We start from the raw sequence: 14,126 nt of genomic DNA on the forward strand, positions 1-14,126 counted from the left end.
AAATAAAAATAGAATAATGAGGTACAAAGAGTGTATGACATTGTATTAAATAGTGCGTTTGTAATTATGTTATGAAAGTTCGATTGACGTTATCAACTATTGTCCAAATGGGATAAATGGTAGTTAATAAATTGCTACTTTTCGAAAAAATAATGACTCCAAAAACATTAAGACGTGTGATATTGATGTGTTTCAGCCGTTATTTAAAATCTTCTTAAGATTGCACGGTAGTACGAAAAGATAACAAACAGCATGGTCGTTTTAAATCTTATAGTCGTGCTAATTGTAATGTAATAATTACTCGTATTTATTATTTTATTAGACTCAATTGAATCGAAAATATTGCCACTCTAGTTCCTAACTTTTTCAAGCATTTAATTATTTGGGAGTACTTCATCAGTTGTCTTTGTATTATACGGATTATGAGCAATCTTTTAACGAGCTATCAATAAACATTAAATTATTTTACTCAGTGTAGTCACATATCACCAATTAAGTAAAACAAACTTTGTATTATAAATAAGTTGTAGCAAAAATAAATATAATACAACGAACAAAATGGATTTAATGAAACGTCACTCTAAAATTTTATTAACGGAGGGGAGGGGGGCATATTTGTTGTTTTTTTTAAATCTTGATGAAACCACTGCATTGGTTGAGGTCAAGAAACAGCCTCTAGTTTGGGCAACCCCTGTCGTCTGGTGTGGCAAGGCCGCTCACTGCCCGTCACTCCTGCTCAAGGCCGTTAAACACATGTCCTGTGCTATACCAGCTGATTTCATGTGTAGCCAAACCTGTTGCTGTGGCCGGTTCAGTATGTGAGGTGGGCTCTGCTTTAGAGCAGGTCTGGTGGTGATGTTTGTAGTGTGCTCACACTTGCCCAACTTCTCTTCCTCATTACTTTTAATGAGCTTTATCTTTATCTTTGGACAAATTTAAAATTGTTGATGGTGTCTGTACAACGAATATGTACACTTATGTTTAGCTTCATATTATTATACTAGATAAATGGCCCGTTGAGGAAGGGTACAACGGGCGCTAGGCTGATAGTGCTGTCTCTTTTCTCTAAACTAAAACCAACCCACCCCCCACACACCACCCCCACCCCACCCCCCACCCCCACACACCACCCCCACCCCCCACCACACACCACCCCCACCCCAACCCCTCACCCCCACACACCACCCCCTCCACACACCGCCCCCCCACCCCCCCAAAAAAAACATGTCTACCGTCCCATTCAACGAAATATAATTATATACTTTTTCCAGTGTCCGCCCCCTCCCAGAATATTCTACCCCCGCCCCCGAAAATTTCAAGTACCCCCACCCCTCTCCGGGGAGGAAAAAGTCTGAAAGAAACACTGAAACCAACCCACCCCCCCACACACCACCCCCCACCCCTACACACCACCCCCCCCCCCCACCCCTCCACCCCTCCCCCCCCCCCCCCCCCCAACCCCCCCAAAAAAAAAACATGTCTACCTTCCCATTGCAAGAAAACCACTTTTTAGATTAGACACATTAATTAGGCTGTAATTTTATTATAGAGTATCGATGAGGAAATTTCTTTTGAGTTGGGGAGGGGGGGGGGGGCTCAGACGTTCTTACGCGGGGGGTGGGGCTTCGCCCCTACCCGAAGAATTGTATGCAAGAAACTCTTCACGCAAACCATTTAGATTAGACAACATTTCCTTTTTTTCAATGTTTACGCGATAATCAATGACGTCATATTACTGTGTGCACTCTCTGGTTTGAGATTATGTTCTACTCTACGCTAAATGTGTCGACGTCATATTTCGTTTTTCGAATTACTGTGCATGTTTTTATTTTGCTTGTGTTTTCTCTAGAGCGTTCTTGTCAGACAGAGCGTTCTTGACAGACAGCGAAACTATTATTACGAGAAAAATGGCCCGTTGAGGAAGGATACACCGGGCGCTCGCTTGATAGTGCTGTCTCTTTTCTCTAAACTAAAACCAACCCACCCACCCCCCCCACACACACCACCCCCACCCCACCCCCACACACCACCCCCCACCCCCACCCCCCACCCCCCACACACACCGCCCCCTCCACACACCGCCCCCCCCCCCCACACACACCACCCCCCCACCCCTCCACCCCCCCCCCCCCCAAAAAAAAAACATGCCTACCGTCCCATTCAACGAAATATAATTATATACTTTTTCCAGTGTCCGCCCCTTCCCCGAAAATTCTACCCCCGCCCCCGAAAATTTCAAGTACCCCCACCCCTCTCTGGGGAGGAAAAAGTCTAAACTAAAACCACCCCACCCCCCACACACACCACCCCCCCACCCCCCACACACACCACACCCCCCACCCCCCCCCCCCCCCCACCCCCCCCCCCCCCAAAAAAAACATGTCTACCGTCCCATTCAACGAAATATAATTATATACTTTTTCCAGTGTCCGCCCCCTCCCCGAGGGGGGGGGGGGTCTCAGACATTCTTACGCGGGGGGTGGGGCTTCGCCCCTACCCGAAGAATTGTATGCAAGAAACTCTTCACGCAAACCATTAAGATTAGACAACATTTCCTTTTTATTCAATGTTAACGCGAAAATCAATGACGTCATATAACTTTGAGCACTCTCTGGGTTTGAGATTATTTTCTACTCTGTGCGCTAAATGTGTCGACGTCATACTTCGTTTTTCGAATTACTGTGCATGTTTTTATTTTCCTTGTGTTTTCTCTAGAGCGTTCTTGTCAGATAGATAGATAGACAGACAGCGAAACTATTAGTATTAATAGACGAGAAAAATGGCCCGTTGAGGAAGGATACACCGGGCGCTAGCTTGATAGTGCTGTCTCTTTTCTCTAAACTAAAACCAACCCACCCCCCCCCCACACACACCACCCCCACCCCACCCCACCCCACACACCACCCCCCCACCCCCACCCCCCACCCCCCACACACACCACCCCCTCCACACACCGCCCCCCCCCCACACACACCACCCCCCACCCCTCCACCCCCCCCCCCCCCCCCCAAAAAAAACATGCCTACCGTCCCATTCAACGAAATATAATTATATACTTTTTCCAGTGTCCGCCCCTTCCCCGAAAATTCTACCCCCGCCCCCGAAAATTTCAAGTACCCCCCACCCCTCTCTGGGGAGGAAAAAGTCTAAACTAAAACCACCCCACCCCCCCACACACACCACCCCCCCCACCCCCCCCCCCACCCCACCCCCCCAAAAAAAACATGTCTACCGTCCCATTCAACGAAATATAATTATATACTTTTTCCAGTGTCCGCCCCCTCCCCGAGGGGGGGGGGGCTCAGACGTTCTTACGCGGGGGGTGGGGCTTCGCCCCTACCCGAAGAATTGTATGCAAGAAACTCTTCACGCAAACCATTAAGATTAGACAACATTTCCTTTTTATTCAATGTTAACGCGAAAATCAATGACGTCATATAACTTTGAGCACTCTCTGGGTTTGAGATTATTTTCTACTCTGTGCGCTAAATGTGTCGACGTCATATTTCGTTTTTCGAATTACTGTGCATGTTTTTAAATTGCTTGTGTTTTCTCTAGAGCGTTCTTGTCAGACAGAGCGTTCTTGTCAGATACACAGACAGCGAAACTATTAGTATTAATAAAAAGATTTTAGTTTGGATGTGAATGTGCGGATCCTGATTTACAATAGTATCTATTGAAGCACATGATTTCTCAACCGGCGTCTGTACCCCCTCCTCACCCTCCTTTTCCTTCAAGCAATTATCCAAGAACTTCCATTCGCTTAACGGCTCATTACTGGTGAAGCCTGCCTATATAATCTTTCTCTTTTGCTTGTAAATTTCTAGACCGACCTTTACCGACGTGTGGCAAGTGTTTGCATACAATTACAGAAGTCTTAGGTAATGCTAAAATTGCACATTCGGAATGTCTCAACAAGGTATATAGACACAAGACACAGACTTCGTGTATAGGCAGAACAATATGTCGACACATACTTAAATATTCTCCGCTTATCTATCAGGTGATTAAAGATATTAGATTTTAAATCCATGCTTCGTGTGAGTTTGAAAATTATTAAGTAATTTAAATTCCTCTTAATTCTGCTAATTAACCTACTTTTCCTGGAAAACAATAAAAATTACAGATTGACAAACTGATCTATGTAGTTAGGGCTCTAAGGGTAAGAAGATAAGCAACTCTGGTTTACTTTCGGCAGGTTCTGCGACACTGCCTATTCCTAGTGGTATGGAATACGTCAGTTTCCTTCGTGTCCATTAGCTGTGTGGGGATAGGGTGCCTGATGTATGGACAACATCAGGCTCTTCTCATCTTAGTGTCTAGTTTTTGTGTGCTTGGACTTCCAAGACGTAATCTTTCAATGGTCTGTTTTAAACAATGGTCGATAGAGCGGACCACTTGCCAAAATATTGCACAAATAGCAAAATAAGACAAAAGCCACCTTCACCAGACTTTAAAAGTTTGTTAACATTTTAAACTTTACCAAACATAAATAACAGCACAGAAATCTTTCTGCTTACTAAAATTAAAACTTTATTAGAAATTATGAAAAAATGTTTACATTGCAAAGTCAAAGCATGATTGAAAATCTTAAAATGTATGTTTTAGTAAACTTACATAATTATGAAAACAATACAAATGCAACGAGCAACGTGGTTTAGACGGACGGGAATAGATTTGGCACAAACTTTGGTGGCATAAATCATTTGGCAGGATAAAACAGCACACTACATTCATTACACGTAAAGTTTATAAAAAAACATTATCACAAAACATAATCACATAATGATGTACAATGCAAGGATTTAAATCACTAGACATTGCGATGTCCATAACAAAGATGGAAAAATCTCCAAAGAATCCTAAAAACCAGATATCATGTTATACATAACAAATATTAAAATCACAAGCCATTATAATGTTACTGTTCATTACAAAGATTAAAATCACAAGATATCTTGATGTTACTATTCAGTGTAGCGGAACTTCCTGACGAAGGTACCATCGCCTTTGGGGGACCTGATCTCCAGGGTGGGAGAACCGTTGGAGCTGCCGTCACGGACTGTGATCTTGTGGTTGCCTACGGTGCCGGTCCGGCCGTTGATTGGTCCAGAGAACGTGCCCTGGTTCTGTGGATTGAATCTGTTGAAGTCTCTCACAGCGTCGTTGTAGTTGCCTGGTCTGTGGGGGATCAAGGGTAAAATGTTACTTGGGGGGTAAGTCATACATGGGGGAGGGGGGGGGGGGGGTCGTTCGTATGTGACTATCTATGACAATATGGGGAGGGGGGAAATAAAATCGAGTTTTGTGTATTAATGTAACGACAACCTCTTTACATTGATGTAATGACAACCTCCTTACATTGATGTAATGACAACCTCTTTACATTGATGTAACGACAACCTCTTTACATTAGAGTTGATGACTACACCGTAGGATATGCTGGCAAACATTTTAAATGTCTGGTTTACATGTGTAGAAGCTGCTAGTTTACGTTTTATTAAAAATTGTTATCGTCGTTGTTAATTTTGCACTATCGTTTATAACTAAGGAAAACTATTATTGTTGTTAGCTTTAATGGTATGATATTGTGTTAATTTTACCGTACCTTTATTATAATACAATAATGGCTGTTTGTTTTATGTACTTTGGATTTATATTCAAAAGATTTTTTTATAACAGCTGTCGTATAAAACCTATGACTGTTTCTAAGCAAAACATTTCTATAATAAAAATTGCAAAAATTTTCAAGTGGGTTTTTATCTCTTTAAAAATGTGCCCGGTAATGATAAGAGAGCTTTCCTAATGCCGGAATGTTGGATTAGTACAATTATATGGGTTGATGGCTAAGTGTCCCACATACGTGGTGAGGTCACTCACCTGTCATACTGTCTGGTGATGCGACTTCCGCTTGATGTCACGCGACCTGCCCTTGACCCTGTGAACAGCGCGCGACCCGCCTGAAACAGGCGCATGGCCAGGGGGACCCAACGCTTCTGTCGGCCTCCCTGGGGGGTGATGTTTTTGGCTAGTCTGGCCTGGATCACTTGTCTGATGGCCACGATATCTGTTGTGTAAAACGTAGCACACATGTGAGTACATTTTCCAACAGGTAGAAATTAAAAGTTATTTTTAGAAAACAAAAGGAAGAAATAGAATAAAGTTAAACATTATTGAATTGTGCTACCTATACATATTTCTACAAACCTTTCTACTCCCAAGATTCAAGAACGATTACATGCCTTCCCCACATAATTTAACAAATGACAAACCACCCCTACCCCCCCCCCCCCCCATAACATAACAGACACCCCCTACTGTCGTTTTGATATTCCACGGGCACTCCCAAGTACTCACCCAACTCAGACATGAGCACACACCTCTAGTACTCACCCAACTCAGACATGAGCACACCCAAGTACTCACCCAACTAGGACATGAGCACACACCCAAGTACTCACCCAACTCAGACATGAGCACACACCCAAGTACTCACCCAACTCAGACATGAGCACACACCCAAGTACTCACCCAACTCAGACATGAGCACACACCCAAGTACTCACCCAACTCAGACATGAGCACACACCCAAGTACTCACCCAACTCAGACATGAGCACACACCCAAGTACTCACCCAACTCAGACATGAGCACACACCCAAGTACTCACCCAACTCAGACATGAGCACACACCCAAGTACTCACCCAACTCAGACATGAGCACACACCCAAGTACTCACCCAACTCAGACATGAGCACACACCCAAGTACTCACCCAACTCAGACATGAGCACACACCCAAGTACTCACCCAACTCAGACATGACCACACACCCAAGTACTCACCCAACTCAGACATGACCAAATTGTCCTCATCATTGATCAGATCGACCAGCTCATCATACGTCAAGTATTTCACCGGCACGCCATCAATGACTGTGTTCACATCAACATCATCATCATCGTCATCATCATCGTCAACATCTTGAGATTCGGAGTTCTGGACAATCTCAGCATACGATGTCTGTGTGGCTGGAACCGTTGTGACGTCATGGTTGCTGTCTGTGGGGGCGGAGTGGGACACACACACAGCGGCCGCCGCCAGCAGAAGGACGAGGAATCTTAAGCTTGGCATGGTGTCTGGCACTGTACGGAATCTGTATGGACAGGTAGCTGACACTGGACACTGGTGCTGTATGGACAGGTAGCTGAGACTGGACACTGGTGCTGTCTTGACAGGTAGCTGAGACTGGACACTGGTGCTGTATTGACAGGTAACTGAGACTACACTAGCTGATAAGAGCCCAATGGCATACCTCTGCTACATCTACTCCCTTATTTATACACACAATACATCCTGAAATTGGTGGAATGGTAACGGAATTTCCAATGACGTGTACAAGCGGGGAACGGTATTCCGAGAAATTGGTTGTTTTTGAAAACATAAAGTACCAGCCTCCCCCCCCCCCCTTCCAGCTTTCTTTACCTTATGTTAATAAGCCACGCAAATTCACCTAATTAATCAACCTTTCCTCCTGATGTATGTGCTATATTTAGATCACATGCAGCCCCTATAGGCGGGTCAGTTTGACACGGGAGCGATGCGCTGGGTCGGCTTGTGGAAAAAACGGGGGAGGGACGGTAGCGTGTAATTGCGTGGTTTAAAAACAAGCAGGTTCCGTTTCTGCGAGCGCGAACCTCCTGTAGGTTTCCCCAGGACTTAAAGAGTTCACTTGACCTATTTAAATTATCCAGGATGTCAACACGTAATTCGTGACGTCACTACCTTTTCCCCGGACATGGAGTAAAAATTGGGTCAGAGAGTCGTACAGCTATTTTAATACAGGGGCTTATAACACACGGGGGTGGTAGGGGACTTTGTAAAGTGACTTACACAATACTTGAGACGAAATACTCATCATAGTAATAAACTAGCATTGAGTTGTAATTTTATACAACGCCGTGCATGTAACTAACTCTTGTAACTATTGTAACTATTGTAATTCTTGTAACTATTGTAACCATTGTAACTATTGTAACTATTGTAACTATTGTAACTATTGTAACTATTGTAACTATTGTAACCATTTATATATATATATAATTCTCTTCTGGGAGACGTTAGAAAACAAGCTGCAAGCGCCCCTTGCAGTTTCCTCTCTTCCCCCACCCCCACCCCTCACATGGTCAGGTGAGCTGCGGTTCACGCTAAATGTTTACAAAACAATCGTAGAGCCGGGTTTCGTGACGGCTATTAGGGGCAGATAATTTAGTTTGAAACGATTTTAAACTTAGAGGAGGTAACTAAGAGGAGGCTGCTTTCACGAGGGGGGGAGTGGGGTTTAGTGTTTTAAAGCAAATATTTTCAGTGGCAGCATTGGTACTGTCGAATTCACAAATTATGAATTACTGAAAAGTAGAAAAAACAATAACTCAATAGCGGCGTATGATACACCGCGGGTCGGCTCGTTGTAGCTATTGTAACTATTGTAACTGTTGTAACTATTGTAACTATTGTAACTATTGTAACTATTGTAACCATTGTAACTATTGTAACTATTGTAACTATTGTAACTGTTGTAACTATTGTAACTATTGTAACTATTGTAACTATTGTAACTGTTGTAACTATTGTAACTGTTGTAACTATTGTAACTATTGTAACTATTGTAACTATTGTAACTGTTGTAACTATCTATATATATAATTCTCTTCTGGGAGCCGTTAGAAAACAAGCTGCAAGCGCCTCCTTGCAGTCCCCTCTCTTTCTCTCTATCACTACCACCCCCACCCCACCCCCACATTGTCTGGTGAGCTGTGGTCACGCTGTTTACATTTTACAATCATAGAGACGGGTTTGGTGACGGCTATAGATAATTTAGTTTGAAACGATTTTAAACTTAGAGGAGGTAACTAAGAGGAGGCTGCTTTCACGTGGGGGGGGGGGAGGGGGGTTTAGTGTTTTTATATTTTCAGTGGCAGCATTGGTACTGTCGAATTCACAAATTATAAATTACTGAAAAGTAGAAAAAAACAACTAAATAGCGGCGTATGATACGCAGCGGGTCGACTCGTTGTAACTATTGTAACTGTTGTAACTATTGTAACTATTGTAACTATTGTAACTATTGTAACTGTTGTAACTATTGTAACTGTTGTAACTATTGTAACTATTGTAACTATTGTAATTATTGTAACTGTTGTAACTATTGTAACTATTGTAACTGTTGTAACTGTTGTAACTATTGTAACTATTGTAACTATTGTAACAAATGTAACAAATGTAACTATTGTAACTATTGTAACTATTGTAACTATTGTAACTATTGTAACTATTGTAACTGTTGTAACTGTTGTAACTATTATAATTCTTGTCACTGTTGTAACTATTGTAACTCTCATAAGTTGTGTAACCAAGTGGCTATTCTCAACATTTGAAACAAAAAAAGTGTCGACTACATATGTATTTAAAAAAAATTAAACTTGCAATGTTATTTGCACATTATTTATTCCTGTTACTGTTTGTTTTTTAAACCGATTGGTGATCTTATTCACTCATCCGTGGCATTCCCGTTGGGACAGGAAGGTCTACAAGACCTGAGCAAAACTAATTACTTAACACTAATACAACATTAATATTTAACTAAAAATAAAACTTAGCATTTCAATACATTTATTACGTATTACAGACAATACAATAGATTACAGTGTTCCAATAATCAGAGCGAATAACAACATCATCACTCTACATACTTGCAGTACCGGTACTCACAACTCCATACATACAGCGACATAACAGGGACTGTCTGCAGGACAGCTTTTCAATGACAGCCTCGGGTTGACATCTCGATGACCGGCACAGAAACAGCATCTCATAGGACAGTACAGGTTGACATTACGACGACAGGTACAGCAACAGCATCTAGCCGCATGTACAGCGACAGCGGCTCACAGGACAGGACATCACGTCGACAGGTACAGCAACAGCTTCTCACAGGACAGGTCGACATCACGACAGGTACAGCAACAGCTTCTCACAGGACAGGTCGACATCACGACAGGTACAGCGACAGCTTCTGCACCATCTAAACAGCAACGGTACAGCATCTCACACGACAGCAACGGCCCAACATCGCGACCAGCCTAAGCACACCCATACACATCTACTCCATCCAAAGTATAGCTCTCCACTGAGCTTGCAACAACCTCACCTCCGTCGTCCCAGGTATGCGACCTAGGGTCAACGGGGAAACGGGGGGAGGGGGAGGGGGGTGAACAATGGTTTCTTATATTTGGTACCCTGTCCCCGGCAACTGGGTGGATCACACCCACAGACTTTCTTATAGTAAATTCTTTTCTTTGTTCATTGTGGAGTGGGTAACAATACTGACACAGTTGAGGTATTCAGGACACAGAGATCATGGGGAACACTAGACATGTTGTTGTCAATGGGAGAGCTGTAATATGATACTACAGGTTGATGGGATTCTTAAGCAAGAGTTAACCTGTGGGTGGACACATGTAGTGATTTATACTCTTTGCTAGAGCTCTGACTTGCAGTTACAGACAGAACTGTAGTTTAGAGTTACAATAGGTTAATGAAATGCAGGGGTAAGATTGCCTGTGGGAGGACATATATAGTGATTTGTACTCTTTTAGGGAGCTCTGGAATGTAGATAGAGACATTCGAGCCTTTTAGAGTAACTTGACATTAACCTCATTAGGAGTACGAATGAGGACAAAAAAGCAAAACAACTTTGTAATGCTGCTTGAAAGTTAATACTGGGCAATTAATTGATCAAACTGGAAGTGGGGTGGGTGTTCTACAGGTTGTGACCCTGAGAGTAAGGTTTATAAATAGTCACAAACGTTATTGAGAACACAACAGAAACAAGTCTTGAACGCTTTTGTCTAAACTTAAGTGCTAATGATAAAGGAATATATTTGCCAGTTTTAGTATAGCAGGTGAAAATGAACAACAAGTTTTGAGTCTGAACTATTAGTATCAGAGGTAGAAGATGAAGAATGGCAGCCATCAGTATCAGAGGTAGAAGATGAAGAATGGCAGCCATCAGTATCAAGCAGCTCTGATGACGAGGTCTACCCAATATACTGCATTTCAACTATCAATAATGTGTCAACAGTTGGCACTCATAATGAAATGAAACGGCTGGTGCAAAGTGAAGAAAAAGAAATATTTTCAGGAAAGACAAAGTAACAGTACACTAGACCACTGCCTGAAGTGCTAATCCCAGGAAATTTATAAACAGTCTGACCCTAAATATTTCTTCTGTGCATGAATACAAAAAATAATACAACCAATATTTGACTGCATTAGCAGGGATGGAGAGAAAGCAAGAGGAGACACTGGCTCTCTGCAGAATAACAATTTAGTTGTATGTCAATTCAGTTCTGCTTATGGAAGTTTTTGAAGGAAGAATTTTCTATGAAGAAATTCAGCAACCTTCTGGGTTATATTCACTTCACAACAATAAAACTAACAGTCCATCAGGCTCATGGTATATTTGCTTCCATTATGGTAGATATTCCATTCAAATTTAGAAAGGTGTTATGTTTCTGGAGAGATCATTACTAATTAGCAAGTGGTTGATTTTAGAGGTGGGAGTAGATTTATCCAATACATACCAAGCAATTCCGATAAGTATGGAATTAAAATATTTTGGACCTGTGACTCATGTATTACCACTAAAAGGGTGCCCATATTTTATTAAAAAAAACTTAAGTTCCCTGCCAGCAAAAGGAAATGTCCAGTTATTTTAATTTTAACTAACAACTGTGCTCTCTGAGGTGCAAATTTTTAAAACGTGTTAATATTCTATTATTTTATTACTAAAGTTGATTACTTCAATCGGTTTGATATTTTTGTTACTCAAATACCTTTAGATTGTTAATTTATAGTTAAACTTTGAAAATGTAACACAATGACTTAACCCACAATGAGTAAAAACAAATATTTAGAAGCCAGTTTATAAGTTATAAATACTTTTTCCATTCAAAATTGTGTACGGGTGTGTAGCACCCAGTTGCCAGGGACCGTATAAAAAAATTTCAAACCCTCATAAAAAAATTTTTTACGCATATTTTTTAAATTTACAACCTCCAATGTGTTCATCCCAACCACCTTATAGATGGGAATGAGGCCCAGAAAAATTTATAAAACGAGACTCGAGATATGAGCAAAAATATAGCGACTTCGGGTCGATTACACCCAGTCGCCGGGGAAAGGGTTAAATAGGCCACGCTGGAGGAAAGAGGGGGGGGGGTATTAAATGAGGTAGGCTACCAGCCAACATGCTTCTCCTGCAAAAATGATTGCGTCCCCGCAATCAACTTAACAAAGACAACTAATTGAGATAAACATTTTACTTTACTGTTCACCTACTGACACAACACATACCTCTAATTTACAGTAAAGGCCACTGAAGGCAAAAACATCAATGAGCATACTAAAATGTCTCAAAAATGAACATCTACTGAAACCAGGTATAAACACGTACTTATCTTTAAAGGGTAGTTAACCAAAATGGACAAATCACGCCTTTCGACTACAAATAAATGGCCATCAATAAAGATAAATACTCGTCAGTCACACATAATTTTATACCACAAGGCCTGATAATGTACATCCGGTACCGATATCAGCCAAGTCTTCCCAGTCATAAAATTATGTAACAGCATGTTTCATCTACAATAATTACTATTCAACGAATACCATAGTTGCCAATAATACGTTCAACACCATTAAAACTTACAAAGGTTGCATGTCAACTGGCTACCCAAATTATTCTTAAAAATGGCCTAAAAATAATTCCGTCAGTGCTAATTCAGTGTGTAACATTAGCACAATGCAAAAACACACAAAATAACAGCAATCACACACAAATTCTTACAGTAAATTAAACGTATTCTACACGTTCCAAAAGTTAACAATGCAAATAAAAAAAAAGTATACACATAAAAAAATTATGCTGAGGTAAACCAACATATACTCAACATATTTAAAAAACCAATTTTTGAAAAAATCTTAATTTAGTTTGCTCAAGCACGGATCCCACTTCTGACACCAAATGTTACGTGGGGGTTTGTTTTTTAAACCGATTGGTGATCTTATTCACTCATCCGTGGCATTCCCGTTGGGACAGGAAGGTCTACAAGACCTGAGCAAAACTAATTACTTAACACTAATACAACATTAATATTTAACTAAAAATAAAACTTAGCATTTCAATACATTTATTACGTATTACAGACAATACAATAGATTACAGTGTTCCAATAATCAGAGCGAATAACAACATCATCACTCTACATACTTGCAGTACCGGTACTCACAACTCCATACATACAGCGACATAACAGGGACTGTCTGCAGGACAGCTTTTCAATGACAGTCTCGGGTTGACATCTCGATGACCGGCACAGAAACAGCATCTCATAGGACAGTACAGGTTGACATTACGACGACAGGTACAGCAACAGCATCTAGCCGCATGTACAGCGACAGCGGCTCACAGGACAGGACATCACGTCGACAGGTACAGCAACAGCTTCTCACAGGACAGGTCGACATCACGACAGGTACAGCGACAGCTTCTGCACCATCTAAACAGCAACGGTACAGCATCTCACACGACAGCAACGGCCCAACATCGCGACCAGCCTAAGCACACCCATACACATCTACTCCATCCAAAGTATCGCTCTCCACTGAGCTTGCAACAACCTCACCTCCGTCGTCCCAGGTATGCGACCTAGGGTCAACGGGGAAACGGGGGGAGGGGGAGGGGGGTGAACAATGGTTTCTTGCCGGGTCGTATCTGAATTGTTAAATAGGCCACGCTGGAGGAAAGAGGGGGGGGGGGTATTAAATGAGGTAGGCTACCAGCCAACATTTGCTTTAGTCAAACAACAGATTGGTATCACACATGAACAAAACGATGACCGTTGTATGTAAGTTATTTTATTGTCAAACTGGACTCTATGCTTGAGTTTACATTAGCATAAGATGTGGCACTTTATGAACATAGAGTACATGCCACATACCTGCTGTAATATTATACATAATAACATATGGCTCAACATACTCGCTCAGTAAAACATAACTC

General features: G+C 41.8%; 1 protein-coding gene across 1 annotated transcript; it reads right to left on the reverse strand.

Annotated features, from left to right (window-relative positions):
• Positions 1 to 4,930: 4,930 nt before the first annotated feature.
• LOC131939984 (uncharacterized) lies at positions 4,931 to 7,308 on the reverse strand. The gene is made up of 3 exons (XM_059298519.1): positions 6,847 to 7,308; positions 5,881 to 6,067; positions 4,931 to 5,181 (listed from the first exon to the last, which is right to left on the reverse strand). Exons 1-3 carry the CDS (start codon positions 7,133 to 7,135, stop codon positions 4,968 to 4,970), a joined length of 690 nt encoding a protein of 229 aa, XP_059154502.1. The 5' UTR covers positions 7,136 to 7,308; the 3' UTR covers positions 4,931 to 4,967.
• Positions 7,309 to 14,126: the final 6,818 nt, after the last annotated feature.

This window comes from Physella acuta, unplaced genomic scaffold, assembly GCF_028476545.2.
Source record: "Physella acuta isolate Inbredline_101_S28 unplaced genomic scaffold, ASM2847654v3 ptg000020l, whole genome shotgun sequence".
NCBI classification, from domain to species: domain Eukaryota; kingdom Metazoa; phylum Mollusca; class Gastropoda; family Physidae; genus Physella; species Physella acuta.